At 45.4% G+C, this 17405-nt stretch overlaps 1 protein-coding gene and 1 pseudogene across 1 annotated transcript; both read left to right on the top strand.

Annotated features, from left to right (window-relative positions):
- The first annotated feature begins 3566 nt into the window (after positions 1-3566).
- PDCL3 (phosducin like 3) lies at positions 3567-14845 on the top strand. Its single transcript, XM_003941311.4, has 6 exons — positions 3567-3708; positions 6178-6304; positions 8569-8659; positions 9204-9347; positions 10731-10939; positions 13797-14845. Exons 1-6 carry the CDS (start codon positions 3703-3705, stop codon positions 13937-13939), a joined length of 720 nt encoding a protein of 239 aa, XP_003941360.2. The 5' UTR covers positions 3567-3702; the 3' UTR covers positions 13940-14845.
- Positions 14846-14859: 14 nt separating this feature from the next.
- Positions 14860-14952, top strand: LOC120362299 (small nucleolar RNA U13; annotated as a pseudogene).
- Positions 14953-17405: the final 2453 nt, after the last annotated feature.

Consider the following 17405-nt stretch of genomic DNA (forward strand, 5'->3'; position numbering starts at 1 on the left):
ATACCAGCTACTCTGGAGGCTGAGGCAGGAGAATCGTTTAAACCCAGGAGACAAGAGGTTGTGTGAGCCGAGACCTCACCATTGCAGTCCAGCCTGGGTGACAGAGTGAGTTTCTGTCTCAAAAAAAAGAAAGAAAAAGAAAAAAAGAAACTAAAGGAATGAAACAATGGCTACTCCATAGACAGAGTAAGGCGTTCCAGAAAGCAAGAGGAGGAATTTATCCACCTTAGGTGCAATGCTTGATATAACGAAGCGAAAATCACGGGGAAAGTGCTCTACCAACATTTGTGACAAAGGACTGTTAATCTTTGTGTAACTGTTACCAAAACAGTTGGTCTAGATCCTGCTGCTGGCCACAACGAAAGCCAATCACTGAGATGACAAGTACTGCCCAGGAAGATGGCTTTAATTGGGGCCTGCGCAGAGATGGGAGATCGGTCTCAAATCCATCTCCCTGACTGACTAAAACTAGGGATTTATATAGCAGGGAAGAAATGTAACATTGTGTAAGAAAACAAGAGGAGGGAGGGGCAAGAAGGCATATGGTGCTATAATCTGGTGAGTTTCAGTCCTTTGATACTTTCCTGAGGAAGGAACTCAAATAAAACAGAATCTAGTTTCAAGCTTTAACAGCAGAAGGGTCAATGTCTATGTTTATCGAAAAACAACTGTCTATGGGACTATTGGGCCAAGTTTCATGACTACTGCCTTTCCCAATCATCTATATTATTATTGTTAAAATGAAACTTTAAGAATGCTTTTGGGCCGGGCGCAGTGGCTCAAGCCTGTAATCCCAGCACTTTGGGAGGCCGAGGCGGGTGGATCACGAGGTCAAGAGATCGAGACCATCCTGGTCAACATGGTGAAACCCCGTCTCTACTAATGGTGCAAAAAATTAGCTGAGCATGGTGGCGCGTGCCTGTAATCCCGGCTACTCAGGAGGCTGAGGCAGGAGAATTGCCTGAACCCAGGAGGCGGAGGTTGTGGTCAGCTGAGATTGCGCCATTGCACTCCAGCCTGGGTAACAAGGGCAAAACTCCGTCTCAAAAAAAAAAAAAAAAGAAGAATGCTTTTGTTCTTGGCCGGGTGTGGTGGCTCACGCCTGTAATCCCAGCACTTTGGGAGGCTGAGGCAGTTGGATCACCGAAACTCAGGAGTCCGAGACTACCCTGGCCAAAATGGTGAAATCCCATCTCTACTAAAAATATAAAAATTAATCCGGCATGGTGGTGCAAACCTGTAATCCCAGCTACCCGGGAGGCTGAGCCAGGAGAATTGCTTGAACTGGGGAGACAGAGGTTGCAGTGAGCCAAAATTGTGCCATTGCAATACAGCTTGAGGAACAAAAGAGAAACTCTGTCTCAACCAAAAACAAACAAAAAACACAAAGCTCTCAGGACATCAGGACATTTCCTGGGTCTGTTAAGACTTGGGTCTGTTTGGGAAACATTATTAATATATTCCCGTAAGCGTAAATATTCTGTGATTAAGCATGTGTAACCTTATGGGAATACAACCCACTAGGTCTCAGCCTCATTTTACCCATCCCCTCTTTAAGATGGAGTCGCCTTTGTTGGAATGCCTCTGACCGGATCATGTGAGGAAAGAGCAACTGTTTTCAATCCTGGAAAACAGGCCTCGGGGAACAGCAGAGGCTGGGGATGAGGAAAGGACAAAACAACGCCTGCTCTGTTGCTGTGCAGGACTGGGCAGGAGGCACAGGATCAAACCCAAAGTTTGTCCCAGTCCTGATTTTGGTGGTGAGACCAAGGAAAATTCGTTAACAAATACTGTGCTTCCAGATACATCGATAAATCCATAGTAGTGCCTGTAATTCAGTTGAAAAGAGTTAGAAAAATCTTAAGGACCTTTATAAATTAAAGAACTCCTTGCTCTCAAGCAATCATTTGATTCACTCTTTATCAGCGATTGTGCACCTTAGCATCACCTGAGGGTCTTTAAGAAAATATCCGTGCCAGGCCTCATTTCTAAGGATTTAATTTGTCTGGGGTGAGCCCCGGGACAGCCGTAGTTTTTGAGGGCTCCCAGGTGATTCTAATGCATAGCCACGGTTGGAAGCCCTGCGCCGATCTCACAGGTGTGTGGGCTACTATTATCTGTGTTCGCTTAGTTGCCAGGAGGTAGCAAGTTCGCCCACATGTGTAAAATGCTTCCTTCCATACCAGGTAGGAATATTGCTCACTTAACTCAGAGTGTGCCTGGGCGGAAGCTCTGGAGCCCAATACCTGCATTTTACAAGTCAGACTGCTGCTTTTTGCTTGGTGCCTATGTGCCCGCCCTATTGCATATATGGATCTCCTGATGCTCAGGCATGGCAGACGAGACGACTTTCAACTTTCTTTTACTGTTTTGCTCACTGCTCCATCTGCAGAGTCCAGTGCCTGGTACATAGTAGGCTCTCAATGTCTTATGAATGAGTTGCCTTTTCTGATACTGAAATGATAGTGGGCGAATTCCAGAAAAGCCTGCATCATTTTATTTTATTATTTATTTTTTAGACAGTTTCACTCTTGTTGCCCAGGCTGGAATGCAGTCGCGCCATCTCAACACACTGCAACCTCCACCTCCCAGGTTCATGCAATTCCTCAGCCTCCTGAGTAGCTGGGATTTACAGGCACCTGCCACCACGCACAACTGATGTTTTTAGTAGCCGATGGTGCTTTACCAGGTTGGTCAGGCTGGTCTGGAACTCCTGACCTCCACCTGCCTCAGCCTCTCAAAGTTCTCAGATTACAGGCCTGAGCCACTGAGCCCGGCCCCTCTGCATCCATCTTTCCTTCCTCCCTCCCTTCCATCTTTTAAGCACGCACCACCACGCCCAACTAATTTTTGTATTTGTAGTAGAGGCGGGGTTTCACCATGTTGGTCAGGATGGTCTTGATCTTTTGAGCTTGTGATCCGCCCGCCTCCGCCTCCCAACGTGCTGGGATTATAAACGTGAGCCACCGCGCCCAGCCCGGCATCATTTTTAATTTTTAGAGACGCAATTTTCTTTCTTTTTTTTTTTAGAGACAGGGTCTCACTATCACCCAGGCTGGAGTGCAGTGGCGCGATCTCGGATGACTGCAACCTCCGCCTCCCAGGTTCCAGCCATTCTCTTGCCTCAGCCTCCGGAATAGCTGGGATTACCGGGCGCCCGCCACCACGCCTGGCTAATTGTATTTTTAGTAGTGACGGAGTTTCGCCACGTTGGCCAGGGTGGTCTCGAACTCCTGTCCTCAAGTAATCCTCCCGCCTCGGGCTAGGATCACAGGCGTGAGCCACCGCGCCCGGCCTAGAAGCAATTTTCCATTTCTGACTTCTTAACGCTAGTCTGAGCGAGACATCTTTACAGGTTTGGGCCAGCGGCTGGAAAAGGCCAAAGGCCCGAGCTCCTCCTCCACCCAGCCCCACCCCTCCTCGGCCGAAGACCTGCCCTAATAAGGCAGCGCCCAGAATTAGCACCAGGTCAAGCGCGCTCCGGCTAGGGGAGTGGGCAGGTCCTGTCTCGCGCATGTGTACAGCTTCCATGCCGTTGTCTTGAAGAGCGAAGACGCAGAGTCCTTGCTTCCGCCCTGACTCCGCCCAGTTCGTCCCTGGGCGGGGCTGAGGAGGAGGCGTGGCGACGCTGTGCGCGTGCACAAAAGGGAGCTGAGAGACAGGGGCGCCGTGGCACAACTGGCTTGAGCGATTGGAAACGAGATGCAGGTAAGCTAGAACCGGGCACGGGTCTGGAGTCTGCGGCCCGTCGTTTGTCTCATTGGGCCCGGGCCGGCGGTGGACGCCCGCCTTGCGGGAAGCTCGGGCGCCGCAGGCTCTGGGGAGGCCTGGCGCATCCAGGCCCCGCGCAGGCGCAGTGCGGGAGGGTGGGCGTGGTCCCACCAGGACCCACGGCCTGGGCGTCCCCGCCCCTCTGTGCCGGGTCTCCCCAACCTCGGTCCTCCGGAACTAGCTTCTCTCGAGGTCTCTCCCAACGCGGGCCTCTGAAGGCCTTGCCCGATCCCGCCTGACAAAAATTGCTTCCTCTCCCTAGCTTCCCTAAGGAGGAATTGTGTTAGCAGATGTGTTAGGAAGCGGAGGGTCCGGTTCCGCCACGTACAGCAGCGGCGCGGGCCGTGTTTCTGGCTCCACTGAGCGCCGGGTGACGGCTTAGTTAGACCCTCTTCCCCCGAGCCATGGGGTCCAGTTGGGGCGCGCTCCCTCTCGGACCACTCGGGTTCCAGAGCTCTGCCCGAGGTTACTTCTGTTTCGTGTTCATTTTTTTTTTATTATTAAAATAGGTAAAATAAGTTACTTTTCTGTAGCTACAATTTACTAGCAGAATTTGGTTAAAGCCTAAAGAGAATGAATTGAAACACCATGGAAATGGTCACCATTGTGAGTAAAAATCTACCATGTAAATTTTGTCACTCTCCAACCATCTTGTGCTCAGAAATTCTAATTTCTGCTCAATGGCAGATGGAGACAAGATGGTGCGGGTTTACCAGCATTAGGGGGCTGGAGGAGAGGGCGTGTCTGCCAGGAGCCAGGCACTTTTTTTTTTTTTTGAAACCGGGTCTTGCTCTGTCGCCCAAGCCTGGAGTGCAGTGGCACTGTCACAGCTCGCTGCAACCTCGACCTCCCAGGGCCAAGCCATACTCCCTTGTCAGCCCCCAGAGTAGCTGGGACCACGGGCATGCACCCGCCACACTGGGCTAATTTTTTGTATAGATGGGTTCTCCCTGTGTTGCCCAGCCTCAGCCTCCCAGAGTGCTGGGATTACAGAATGAGCCACTGCGCCCAGCCTAGACACAATAAATGGTGAAGTGGGAGCTTGAGGGCCACCTGGCCTCCTTTGCATCCTGTCCTACAGGTCCCGGAGGCCTTTCCTGACTACCCTGTAGTGAGGATTCTGCTCATTTTTCTTTTGATGTATCTCAGAATTGTTACACAAGATTGGGGCTGGAGGTCGGTTATCCCAGTACCCTTTTCACAGTGCTCCTGATATATTCTAAAGCAAGCCTGAGCTCCATCAGCAGTATTCCTGCCAGACCGTGCACACCGGTGCTTGGGCAGCTGGGTTCTGGATCCGAGAGCCCTCATTTACATCAGTCTTTGTGACATTGATTCTTTGTGATTTTAATCCTGGCTGATTTGGCCAGCTGTTCCAGCATGGCAGTACCTGTAAATGTGTGTCTCCTGGGCTTGTTAAGGATTTGGTGACTAGGTCCAGGAAAAAGGGCTCAGAAGAGTGTCCCGAATTTTTTGAGCTACTCTGCGGAGTCTCAGCTTTTCCTCCTAGGTTTGGCCATTAGAGAAATCTGTCAGCCAAGCCTTATCTGCAGCCTGAGATCCTCGTCCAGGCTTTTGTTATTGGGCCCTTTGCACGTCCCTGGCCCCTCTGCCTGGAAGGTTATTTTCTTGATTACAGCCCGAACCTGGCTAATTTTTGTGTTTTTAGTGAGATGAGGTTTCACTATATTGACCAGGCTGGTCTTGAACTCCTGACCTCAGGTGGTTCGCCTGCTTTGGCCTCCTAAAGTGCTGGAATACAGGCTTGAGCTACTGCACCCTGCCTGAAGGATTATTTTCAAGCCCCCAGACTCCAGTCGCAGTTTCCTTTCCAACCTCTGGTGGAATGTCACCTCCTCTGTAGGGAACATCCCTGTCTACCTGGAATGCGGGTCCTGGGTAATTCTCTAAACTAGCAGCTTGTCAGTCATTGCACTTGCTACAGTTTTATCTCTTAATGTGTAGTTTGTATATATACTTGTTTGTTGCCTGTCTCTTCCTTTTGACTGTAACGGGTGACTCTTGCATTCACCACTCTTCCCCATTGCCTAATACAGTAATTTACATGTGGTACTTAAATTTATCTGTTGAATGCGTCACTCTCAGTCATTGATAAAAATATTGAACAGAAGCTAGGTCGGAGCTTTGGTAGCAGTATTGATGCCGATCTGCGCATCCTATTGTATCCTAATTTTTACCCCAAGAATAGCTCCTCCATTGGGAGAGGGGTGGACAAGAAGAACAAAACAGGGGCTGTGGATCTTTCGACACTTTCTCAGAAATAGTCCACAGGATAATATGGTTTGAATTCCTCCCTTGTCACTTTTCCCATTTGGCCCCTTGCCCAACATGGCGCCCTCCATACTAGACTTGGCACTCACAGTAATCTTGGTCCTGCTCTTCTAGGACCCCAACGCAGACACTGAGTGGAATGACATCTTACGCAAAAAGGGCATCTTGCCCCCCAAGGAAAGTCTGAAAGAATTGGAAGAGGAGGCAGAAGGGGAGCAGCACAGGATCCAGCAGTCAGTGGGTGAGTTTGCTCTCTTTCCTCTGCATCTGTCTGGGTTAGGAGATGGCTCCCTAAGCCTCTGACTGCCTTGCCAGGTGCTGGCATGGATACTGCTTGTGTCTGTGGGACCGCAGACAAGATACAGGGTGTCTCTCGTTTTTACCTTCCTGAGCCATAGACCTAGGAGACTTCAGAGGTGCCCCGCAAGTCCCGCAAGCCCTAGTCTATGTCAGATGAGCACTGAAGAAAATACTTGAGTCTTTCTGCTTTTTGGTCTGTGATTCCCTTTGATAATGCCATGGAAATTTGTTCAAGGTTTTTAGTGTTTGTACTTTATTCACTGTGGTTTTAGTGAGGACATTCACTAAAAATAGCTTAGTCTGCGTAGGCATAAGATGTTTGTGACACGTGGGGGTCTGAGGGAGGTTTTCTCACAGGCAGTCATAGCGCCTGAATGGGAGTCCCTTGGAGTGCTGGTAAACCCCACTCCCTAGTCTTTACTGAGCAGAGTCTCTGGAATGAGGCCCAGGAATCTGCATTTTAAACAAGTACCTTAAAGGATTCTGATACATGCCATAGTTTGAGAAGCACTGGTTATAGGGACTAGTACTTTTGTCCTCTGTTAACGCGTTAGAGCTAATTTAGAGAAGGATTTATTAGAAAGTATCCAGTGAGTGTTTACTGCATGATTATCATTGTCAGGTGCTTTTCTGGGGGTGGGGACCTTAGCTATGCATAAGCCAGACACAGTTCTCTCAGAGAACCAGCCTTCCAGTGGGGGAGACAGACAGTAACCAATAAAGAAAATAAGGCAGTAAAAGGGACCAGAAAGATTTGAAAGAAAAGCAGGGTCAGAGAGGGTCTCGCCAAGATGACATTGCATGGACTTGAAGAAGGTGAAGCTGGCATTTGGGTAAAGACCTGGAGGAGCTGAAGAACACATTTGAATAGACCTGAGGGAGTTGTCGAGTTAGGACCTGAAGGAGGTGAAGAAGACATTTGAGTATTCCTGAAGGTGGGGGAGTGGCATGGCTGGGAATCCCTGAGGAGAGGCCGGTGTGCTGCAGGAGAGCAGCCTCAGTGGATCCAGTAGCTTCCAGTAAGGACTTTGGCCTTTACACCTAATGAGACAGGAAGCTTTTGGAAGTTTAAACAGAGGAGTGACATTTTTTTTTTTCTTTTTTTTTTTTTGAGATGGAGTCTCTGTTACCCAGGCTGGAGCGCTGTAGCCTTGGCTCAGTGCAACTTCTGCCTCCCAGGTTCAAGTGAATCTCCTGTGTTTAGCCTACCCCCCAAGAGATCACACCATATGAGGCTAATTTTTTTGTATTTTTAGTAGCAAAGGGTTTTCACCATATTGGCCAGGCTGGTCTGGAACTCCTGACCTCAAATGATCCGCCCACCTCAGCCTCCCAAAGAGCTAGGATTACAGGCATGAGCCACTGCCAAGGGATGCATTAACTTTGCAGTTCCTATTAGATAAATAGACACATTAAGAGGGCCCTTGGATTATGTTTTCTTCCAGATTAGAAAACTCTGGGCTGGAGGCCTGTACTTTGGGAGTTGTCAGGATATTGATAACACTGAAAGCCATGGGATTAGATGCAAGCCAAGGGAGTGGTTGTGGATAAAGAAGGAAAGTAGTTAAAGGTGTGAGCCCTGGGGAATTTTAATCAGTAAAGGGTTCAAAAGTGGGGCTGCAACCTCACCTTTACACAGAGTGTGTGGTGGCTCACTCCTGTAATCCATCTGTAATCCCAGCACTTTGAGGCAGGCAGATCACTTGAGGTCAGGAGACCAGCCTGGCCAACATGGTGAAACCCTGTCTCTTACTAATACAAAAATTAACTGGGTGTGGTGGCACATGCCTGTAATCCCAGCTACTCAGGAGGCTGAAGCAGGAGAATCGCTTGAATCTGGGAGGCAGAGTTTGCAGTGAGTCAAGATGGCACTATTGCACTTCAGCCTGGATGACAAGAGTGAAATTCAGTCTCGAAGAAAAAAATGAGACGAGGTGAGGCAGGGTAGGAGGAGAGAGGGAAGAGGATCTGCGAGCTTGGGGAAAAAGCTGTCTGTCAGTCAAGAAATTGGGATTACAGGTCTTACACCATGCCCAGCCTCTCAGCTTCTAATTTAGTGTGGTGCCTTAAGTAATTTTTGTTTAGGTGGGCTAAGGATCTGGTGTTGTGTGCATATCTTTAGGAGAAAAGAGAGCGGGGAAAAAGAAAAATGCATGTTGTTCATCTTTTTAAATTTTTGCTTTTTGCCAATGTAAATAAATTCAGTGACAACATATGAAGATATGACTTTAGAAGAGCTGAAGGATCATGAAGACGAGTTTAATGAGGAGGATGAACGTGCTATTGAAATGTACAGGTAAGTGCTACCCAGAGGGGCTGTTTGTTTTTTGTTTTTGTTTTTTTTTACGTGTATATGGCCATAGAATGTGTGGGCTGAGCAAGATGACTCAATGACTGTAGTCCCTATACTTTGAGAGGCCGATAGGCAGATACCTTGAGCTCAGAAGTTTGAGACCAACCTGTGAAACCCCATCTCTACCAAAAGTACAAAAACTAGTTGGATGTGGTGGTGACTGCCCTAGAGTCTCAGATACTCAGGAGCTCAGGAAGTGGAGGTTGCAGTGAGCTGAGATTGTGCCACTGCACTCCAGTGTGGGCGACAGAGCCAGACTCTGTCTCAAAAAATAAAATGAAATGAGTGTCCTTCAAAAACTTAATTTGCAGCTGAAAACATTTGGGAGGAACTACAGTTAAATAATATCACAAATTTTAGCAAACTGATAATTAGATTTTTGCCATGCGACCAATAAATAAACCTGGGCCTTTACCAGGATTGCCTTTTAGAAAATATATGTGTGCACGTATTTGTGTGTGTGTGTTTCTTTCCTTGTTTTGTGCAGACGGCAGAGACTGGCTGAGTGGAAAGCAACTAAACTGAAGAATAAATTTGGAGAAGTTTTGGAGATATCAGGGAAGGATTATGTTCAAGAAGTAACCAAAGCCGGTGAGGGCTTATGGGTCATCTTGCACCTTTACAAACAAGGGTGAGCTGATCTTCCACTCCATCTATCAAATGCTAATTTGAATTTATGGCTTCAGGATCTCAGGCCTGACCTATATAGGGGTTAAAAAAATTTTTTTCTGGTACTGAGTTTTTTGTGTTTTTATTGCTGGCTTGCCCAACCGTTATTACTTAATTTGTTTATCTTAAGACTTTCAAATTAATATTTGTGACTAATGCAAATGCCTTTGTTAAAGTGTGGTAATGCAGACTTTGCCTTTCTATTTTTGAAAAGGAATTCCTAGGTTATTTGTTCCTTTACAGGAACTCTGACATTTCAGCATTCTATGTAATGAATTTGTTTCATAGATGGCAAGGTTGGCCTTTGCAGTAATTGACCTCACTGTGTGATACCGAGATCCTCTGTTTCTCAGCTCTCCAGTCTTGTCTTAAACTGCAGAGTCCAGTGCTTATTTAGGAATTTCTTTAAAGCAGAAAACATTTTCTGACATTTTACACATTCTAAACCTTAAGCATTTTCTCATTCAACTTTTTAAGAAAGGTATAACAATTATCTTTTATATTAAAGCTGTTTTTCTAACTTGTTTTGCCAAATAAATTGATATGGATTGGGATTTGTGTTCTTCACTTTCCCTGAGCATATTAGAAAGATTTTTTGTTGTATTTTTTGAGACAGAGTCTTTCTCTGTCACCCAGACGGGAGTGCAGTGGTGTGATTTCGGCATAGTGCAACCTCTGTTTTCTGGGTTCAAGCGATTCTCTTGCCTCAGCTTTCTGAGTAGCTGGGATTACAGGCATGCACCACCACACCCAGCTAATTTTTGCATTTTTAGTAGAGATGGGGTTTCACCATGTTGGTCAGACTGGTCTGGAACTCCTGACCTTGTGATCCGCCCGCCTCAGCCTCCGAAGTGCTGGGATTACAGGTGTGAGCCACCATGACTGGCCTAGAAAGTTTGTTAAAAATGTTAATTCAGCCGGTTGCAGTGGCCCACACCTGCAATCTCAGCACTTTGGGAGGCCATGGCGGCCGGATCACTTGAGCTCAGGAGTTCAAAAGTAGTGTGAGCAATGTGGCTAAACCCTGTCTTTACCAAAAAAAAAAAAAAAAAAAAAAATCACAAAAAGATTATCTGAGCATGGTAGCACATGCTTGTACCCCCAGCTGCTTGGGGGGCTGAGGTGGGAGGATTGCTTGTGAGCCAGGATCACACCACTTCACTCCATTTAGCCTGGGTGACAAACAAGACCCTATGTCAAAAAAAGAAAAGTTAATTCATCTCAGCAGCAGAATCACTTATGAAACTGTTACAAGGTTTTATATAGGGTATAAGGGTCGTTGAGCTTTGTTCTATATATAAATGCAGGATTATAATTGCTTCTGTTTTCTCTGTGTGTTTTATAGGATTCCCCTCTGTGCCCTGATAAATCAGCACCTCAGTGGACTTGCCAGCAAGTTTCCTGATGTCAAGTTTATCAAAGCCATTTCAACAACCTGCATACCCAATTATCCTGATAGGAATCTGCCCACAATATTTGTCTACCTGGAAGGTGATATCAAGGCTCAGTTTATCGGCCCTCTGGTGTTTGGTGGCATGAACCTGACAAGAGATGGTAAGGGCTCTTGGGGACAGGTGGGGCCGTGAGAGATGGGAGGTACATTTTTGTTGGAGGGATTGCCTGTTTCCTGGACTCCTTTATCATGGTGGGTCAAATTCACTTCTGCCCGTGTGTGAGTGACTGTTAAGAAGACAGAGCACATTTAATCACATCTTAGTTGTGTAATCAGAAACAGTTACAACTGGGCTGTATGGATTATTAGTTCAAGAAAGGCATGATAGACTTAAATATAAACATTTTTTATATTGGCGTGGAATATGTTTTGTCTCTACAGTAAAATGTTTTAAATTGTAGCTTGTGATCACAATATTCACTTTTGCTTTAATTCACATGAACCCAGGGAGATGTTAGTATATATATTTGTATTTTTCTGTAGAAATATTCTCACTCGAGTATCTTAGTAGCTTTTAAGTTTATTTATTTAGTTTTTGAGATGAAGTCTTGCTCTATTGCCCAGGCTGGAGTGCAAGGAAGCAATCTCACCTCACTGCAACCCCCGCCTCCCGGGTTCAAGTGATTCTCCTGCCTCATCCTCCCAAGTAGCTGGGATTATAGATGCCCACCACCGTGCCTAGCTAATTTTTGTAATGTTAGTAGAGACTGGGTTTCAACATGATGACCAGGCGGGTCTCGAACTCCTGGCCGCAAGTGATCTCCCTGCCTTGGCCTCCCAAAGTGCTTGGATTACACATGTGAGCCACTGGGCCTGGCCAGTAGCTTTTAAATTAAATTACAGTTTTATTTAATTCTGCCCACAGCTTGGAAGGATATCTTTTTTAATTCCTTTCAACCTGTTACACATGGAGATATCAAAATACATATCCACAGAACATGAAAGAGAACTGCAGCCCACGGGCATTCTTGCCAAGTGAAACTCTGTGTTTACATCGTATTTTGACTTTTTTTGAATGTACCGTGAGAGGAGAGAGAAGTACGCAATTGTAGTTAGTTTCTATTTTTTTTAAAAAGTCTAGTGAACTTACATAATGATTGCTTTGTGTAAGCGAACTGTGACATTAAATACATTTAAGTATGTATGTATGGATATATAAAGATAGATATTTTTTGAGGCAGGGTCTCACTCTATCGCCCAGGCTGGAGTGAAGTCTTTTTTTCGTTTTTAAGAAATTGATTTAAGAGTTGAATTTGCATAACATTCAACCCAAGTAGCTAGAGCTGAAGGTACTGGTGTTACTCATCTTCATGGAGCACTTTTTTTCCCCAGCATGACTGAGATATGATTGACCAAAACCATTTAATATATTTAAGATACACAACATGGATATTTAATACAGGTACAGTGTGAAATGATTGCCACAATCTAATTAACCATCCATCATTTCACATAGCCTTTTTGCGGTGAGAATCCTTAAGAACTATTTCCTAGCAAACTTCAGGTATACAATATATTATTATTCACTGTAGTTACCACGCTGTACATGAGGTCTTCAGAACTTACCCATCTTATAACTGAAAGTTTGTACCCTTGACCATCATCTCCCATTTCCACCCTCAGGCCCTAATAACCACCAGAGAGCCTGTAATCCTAGCACCTTAGGAGGCTAAGGCTGGAGGATTGCATGAAGCCAGGAGTTTGAGATCAGCCTGGGCAACATATTGAGATACCATTTCTAGGTGTGGTGTGGACACCTGTAGTTTCAGCTACTAGGAAGACGGGTGGGAGCGAGGATCATTTAAACTCAGGAGTCACAGTGAGCTATGATTGTGCCACAGCACTCCAGCCTGGGTGACGGAGTAAGACCCTGTTTCCAACAAAAGTAGATTAAAATAAAAAGACTTAAGTAAAATTGGTTTTTGGATTTTAATCAATGTGTCCAATTAGCAGAACATCTCTGCCTTGATCTTCCTTTAAGCGAAGCCATTTGTTGTAGAATCTCTTGGGTAGTCCTTTGGTTCTGCCTGGGTTCATCTCTGCAGTGGGCAAATATATCACTTGATTTTGCTTCAGTTACTGGTTCTTTATTATCTAGCATTTTACTTTTTTTATTAGTTGGAACAAATGTGTAAGCTCTAGGATATCACCATACATTTATTCTTTAACCCCAATAGAGTGAAATACTGGACATGAGGCCAAATAGATTATTAAAATTAGACTTAATGATTAGATTGCCAGCAGGCCTGTAGAAATTACTTCCTTCAAATTTTTCATGCTGATTTCCTTCCTGGGAAGTTGTCCAAACTGGGAAATTGTAGTCATCAGAGAATAGGTTTATTCTTTGTATTTTTGAGACAGGGTCTTATTCTGTCAAGTAGGCTGGAGTACAGTGGCATAATCATAGCTCACTGCAGCCTTGAAGTCCTGGGCTCAAGCGATCCTGCCACTTAGCCTCCTACATAGCTCTGCAGGTACATACCACCACAGTACCCAGCCAATTTTTATTTTTTATTTCTTTTTATTTTTGAGACAGTCTCACTGTGTCCCAGGCTGGAGTGCAGTGGTGTGATCTCAGCTCTGCAACCTCTGCCTCCCAGGCTCAGGTGATCCTCCCACCTCAGCCTCCTGAGTAGCTGGGACCACAGTCACATGCCACCTTGCCTAGCTAAGTTTTCACCCTGTTTCCCAGGCTGGTCTTAGAACTTCTGGGCTTAAGCAATCCACCCGCCTTGGCTTTCCAAAGTGCTGGGATTACAAGCATGAGCCAAGCCACTTGGCCTACTCCGTTGATCTTTAAAAATTTTTTGAGATGAGGGTCTCACTATATTGCCCAGGGTGGTCTTGAACTCCTAGCCTTAAGTGATCTTCATGCTGCAGCCTCCCAAAAAGTGTTGGGATTACAAGTGTGAAGCATTGTGCCAGGCCAAATTTTGATAATTGTTCTTTATCTTGTAGAGTTGGAGTGGAAACTGTCTGAATCTGGAGCAATTAGGACCGACCTGGAGGAAAACCCTAAGAAGCAGATTGAAGACGTGTTGCTGTCCTCAGTGCGGCGCTGTGTCCCCATGTGGAGGGACAGCGATTCCGAGGGGGACTGAGGCTGCAGCTGCTATCACGTGCCGAACTTTATGTGACAAATTGAATTTTTTAAAAAAGGAAAAAGCAAGAATGAATCCTTCTGATTTTTAGTTTTATATAAATTATGTTTTAAATCTTTACATTTTGGAAATAATCATTGCTGGAAATTCTGTTAAATATTTTACAACTTTTAAAATTATAGTATTTCCTCTAAAAAAAAAATTAAAACCAGCTCTTGGTATGGTAACTGTTTTTCTCATTTATATTTTAAGTAAGCCATAAAACCTCATCACTATTTTTTGACATAACTATAAAAAGAAATATTTAGTTTTAAATGTGAAAAAGTATACAATGGAAAATTGCAAACTAAGCCTTATAGACACATTGTTTTATTTCATAAAGACCAATGAGATTATCAACTCTATAGCAATAGTCTCTAGGACAAAAGAATCTTAGTATTCTATTTAGAAGAAACAAAATTTTTGTGAAACAAACATCTCATCGAAATAACTGAAAGGTTTCAATTTACTGGCGTATTTGGTTAAATGTGTTTTCTCTAAAATAGTTTATCTCAGACTGTTAACTAAATTTTTTAGGGGGGATGGAGTTTTGCTCTGTTGTCCAGGCTGGAGTGCACTGGCACGATCTCAGCTCACTGCAACCTCTAACTTCCAGGTTCAAGTGATTCTCCTGCCTCAGACTCCCAGGTAGCTGGGATTACAGGCATGCACCATCACAATCACACCCAGCTAATTTTTGTACTTTTAGTAGAGGCGGGGTTTCACCATTACTGGCCGGACTGGTCTCGAACTGATCCACTTGCCTCAGCTTCCCAAAGTGTTGGGATTACAGGTGTGAGCTACCTTGCCTGGTCTGTTAATTCTGATTACTATAAAAGGACATTATATTATTGTTTTAGAAATATACTAACTATCTCAAACTCATTTTGTGTTTCGTAAGTGTGATCACGTGCATGTGTGAGATGTGTCCCCCTCAAATGTTGTTAGGCTGTTGGCACATTACCCGTATGAGGTAAAAAAAAAATCAAGATGTTTTGTGTACCAGATCCTGTTAGCATTTCTCATTTTTAAATAAATGATCATTGATACTGAACAGTTAGAGGAAATATTTTCTGATATTTGTGTTGGATGATAGAGTACTTAGTGCTAGTTGGAATCATATTTTTTTTTCTTTAGGAGTTTCGCTCTTTTTTTGTTTGGAGTTTTGTCTGGAGTGCAGTGGCTTGATCTTGGCTCACTGCAACCTCCGCCTCCCAGGTTCAAGCAATTCTGCCTCAGGCTCCTGAGTAACTGGGATTACAGGCATGTGCCACCATGCTCAGCTAATTTAGTAGATACAGGTTTTCACCATGCTGGCTGGGCTGGTCTCGAACTCCCGAAGTCAAGTGATCCCATAATGCTGCGATTACAGGGCATGAAGCGCCACACCTGGCGTAAATCTTAAGCATCGGCACAGGGCTCTTTTAGATTATATTGTGAAATTTATTTTTGCTCTAATTCAAAGAATGGCAAGCAATTCTGACCCATTTTATCTGTCAGAAGTGTCTGAGCTATTTGGGTTCCCCCTCAAGTTATTTTTTGTTTTTAATGTAGAGTTGGGGTCTCCCTGTGTTGCCCAGGCTGGTCTTGAGCTTCTGGACTCAAGGGATCCTCCCTTGCTCTGCCTTCTAAAATGTTGGGATTACAGGTGTGAGCCACTGCACCCGGCACACATACACAAGAGCCAGCGCTGCCAATAAAACATTCCCTAGTGGTTTACCATGTAAGTGTTTCATGGAATTTTACTTGCAGGATGGAACAAATTTGGTCAGTCCTCTTACTTGGATGCTGGTTCCTCGGGGTTTGTAGGAGAGCTGCCTTCTTGGATTTTTCTCTTGGTAGCTGACATTACAATGAGATCTTGGGGGAAGAACAAAGGTGGAAAATTCAAAGCTGTATTTGCCTGAAAGCTTAATATGCACATTTACAAGGAAAAAAACGCGGTACTTGAACAGGGGGCAGCGTCCACAGTGACGGAGAACAGCTTGAGTCCATTGTGAAGCCCACACAGGATCTAATTCTAAATATTTGCTGTGCCACTTGGATGGAAGTGTGAAAACTGCGCCTCATGATTTTGCTTGCACACCAGGCGAGTACAGAAAAAGCTCAGGTGCCTGTGGCATTAGCAAATGAGCCCTGTCTGGCCCTCAGGGCACCTGGGACCCCAGCAGCTATTGAGCTGTCTGACAACTTGATTCAGTGGTTTGGAACCTGACCTGCAAGTTTCTCCAGGTTGATTAATTCTCGGAGACTTCCCTGGAATACTGTGATCTTCTTTCTAATTCCTTCGGCACATTAGTGATGTGACAGAGGTGATACGACTTAGTGCTTAAGCATTGAGCTCCCCCAGTTCCACAGCAGGAACACAGCAGTGACCAGGCGGTACACAAGGACACCTGGAAGCCGTCTTCTGTGCTTGGAGGACAAGGCTGTGGGGAAGGTGCTAGGTACCCCCGCCACCTTTTTTTTTTTTGGACAGGATCTCACTCTGGTTGCCCAGGCTGGAGTGCAGTGGCACAATCTCAGTTCATTGCAGCTTCAACTTCCCGGGCTCAAGCAATTCTTCCTCATCCTCCTGAGTAGCTGGGACTACAGAGGAGCACCACCTTACCAGGCTATTTTTTGTATTTTATGTTGAGACAGAGTTTTGTCACATTGGCCAGCTGGTCTCGAACTCCTAGGGTCAAGCGATCCACAATCCTAGGCTTCCCAAGTGCTGGGATTACAGTTGTGAGGCACCTCACCCGCCCTAAGTAGCCCTTTCCAAAGTGGTTGGTGGAAAGTGTTCCGGAAAATTGGGATAGTAAATGATTGGGAATAGTGAAATTGCTAAGATTATATAATCAAATACTTCCTTCTTTTGTGGAGGAGAGAAAGGATGTGGATAGATTACATAAGCCTTCTGTTTTGCACACCGAACTTCACCTTCTCACACCCTGAGGGGGCAGTCACTGCTTCTTCAGAGACCTGCAGCAGAGCTGCCCCCGATGGTTCGGAAGGACTTCAGAAAGTTGCACTGGCTTGGACTCGGTGGCTCACACCTGTGATCCCAGCACTTTGGGGGGCCAAGGTGGGGCAATCACCTTAGGATAGGCGTTCAAGACCAGCCTGGCCAACATGGCAAAACCCTATCTCTATTAAAAATACAAAAACTTAGCTGGGCATAGCGGTGCAATGCCTGTAATCCCAGCTACTCAGGAGGCTGAGGCATGAGAATCGTTTGACCCCAGTAGGTGGAGGTTGCAGTGAGCCAAGCACACCCCTGCACGCTTCGGCTTAGGTGACAGAGCGAGACACTGTCTAAAAACAAAACAAAACAAAACAAAAAAACAGAAAAGGTCGTGCTGCCTATGAAAGGCACCTATGAGAGAGATGGAAGGCAGTTTAGAAGGGTGTCCCTCTGTCATCAGGGGGGGCCCAAATGTTT

This window comes from Saimiri boliviensis, chromosome 1, assembly GCF_048565385.1.
Source record: "Saimiri boliviensis isolate mSaiBol1 chromosome 1, mSaiBol1.pri, whole genome shotgun sequence".
NCBI classification, from domain to species: Eukaryota; Metazoa; Chordata; class Mammalia; order Primates; family Cebidae; genus Saimiri; species Saimiri boliviensis.

Bases quoted from the DNA above. Each gene is read 5' to 3' on its own strand.
- PDCL3 (XM_003941311.4), top strand. The intron at 9,348-10,730 runs GTGAGCTGATCT...TGTGTTTTATAG, and splicing joins TTGCACCTTTACAAACAAGG to GATTCCCCTCTGTGCCCTGA. The intron at 10,940-13,796 runs GTAAGGGCTCTT...TTTATCTTGTAG, and splicing joins CATGAACCTGACAAGAGATG to AGTTGGAGTGGAAACTGTCT.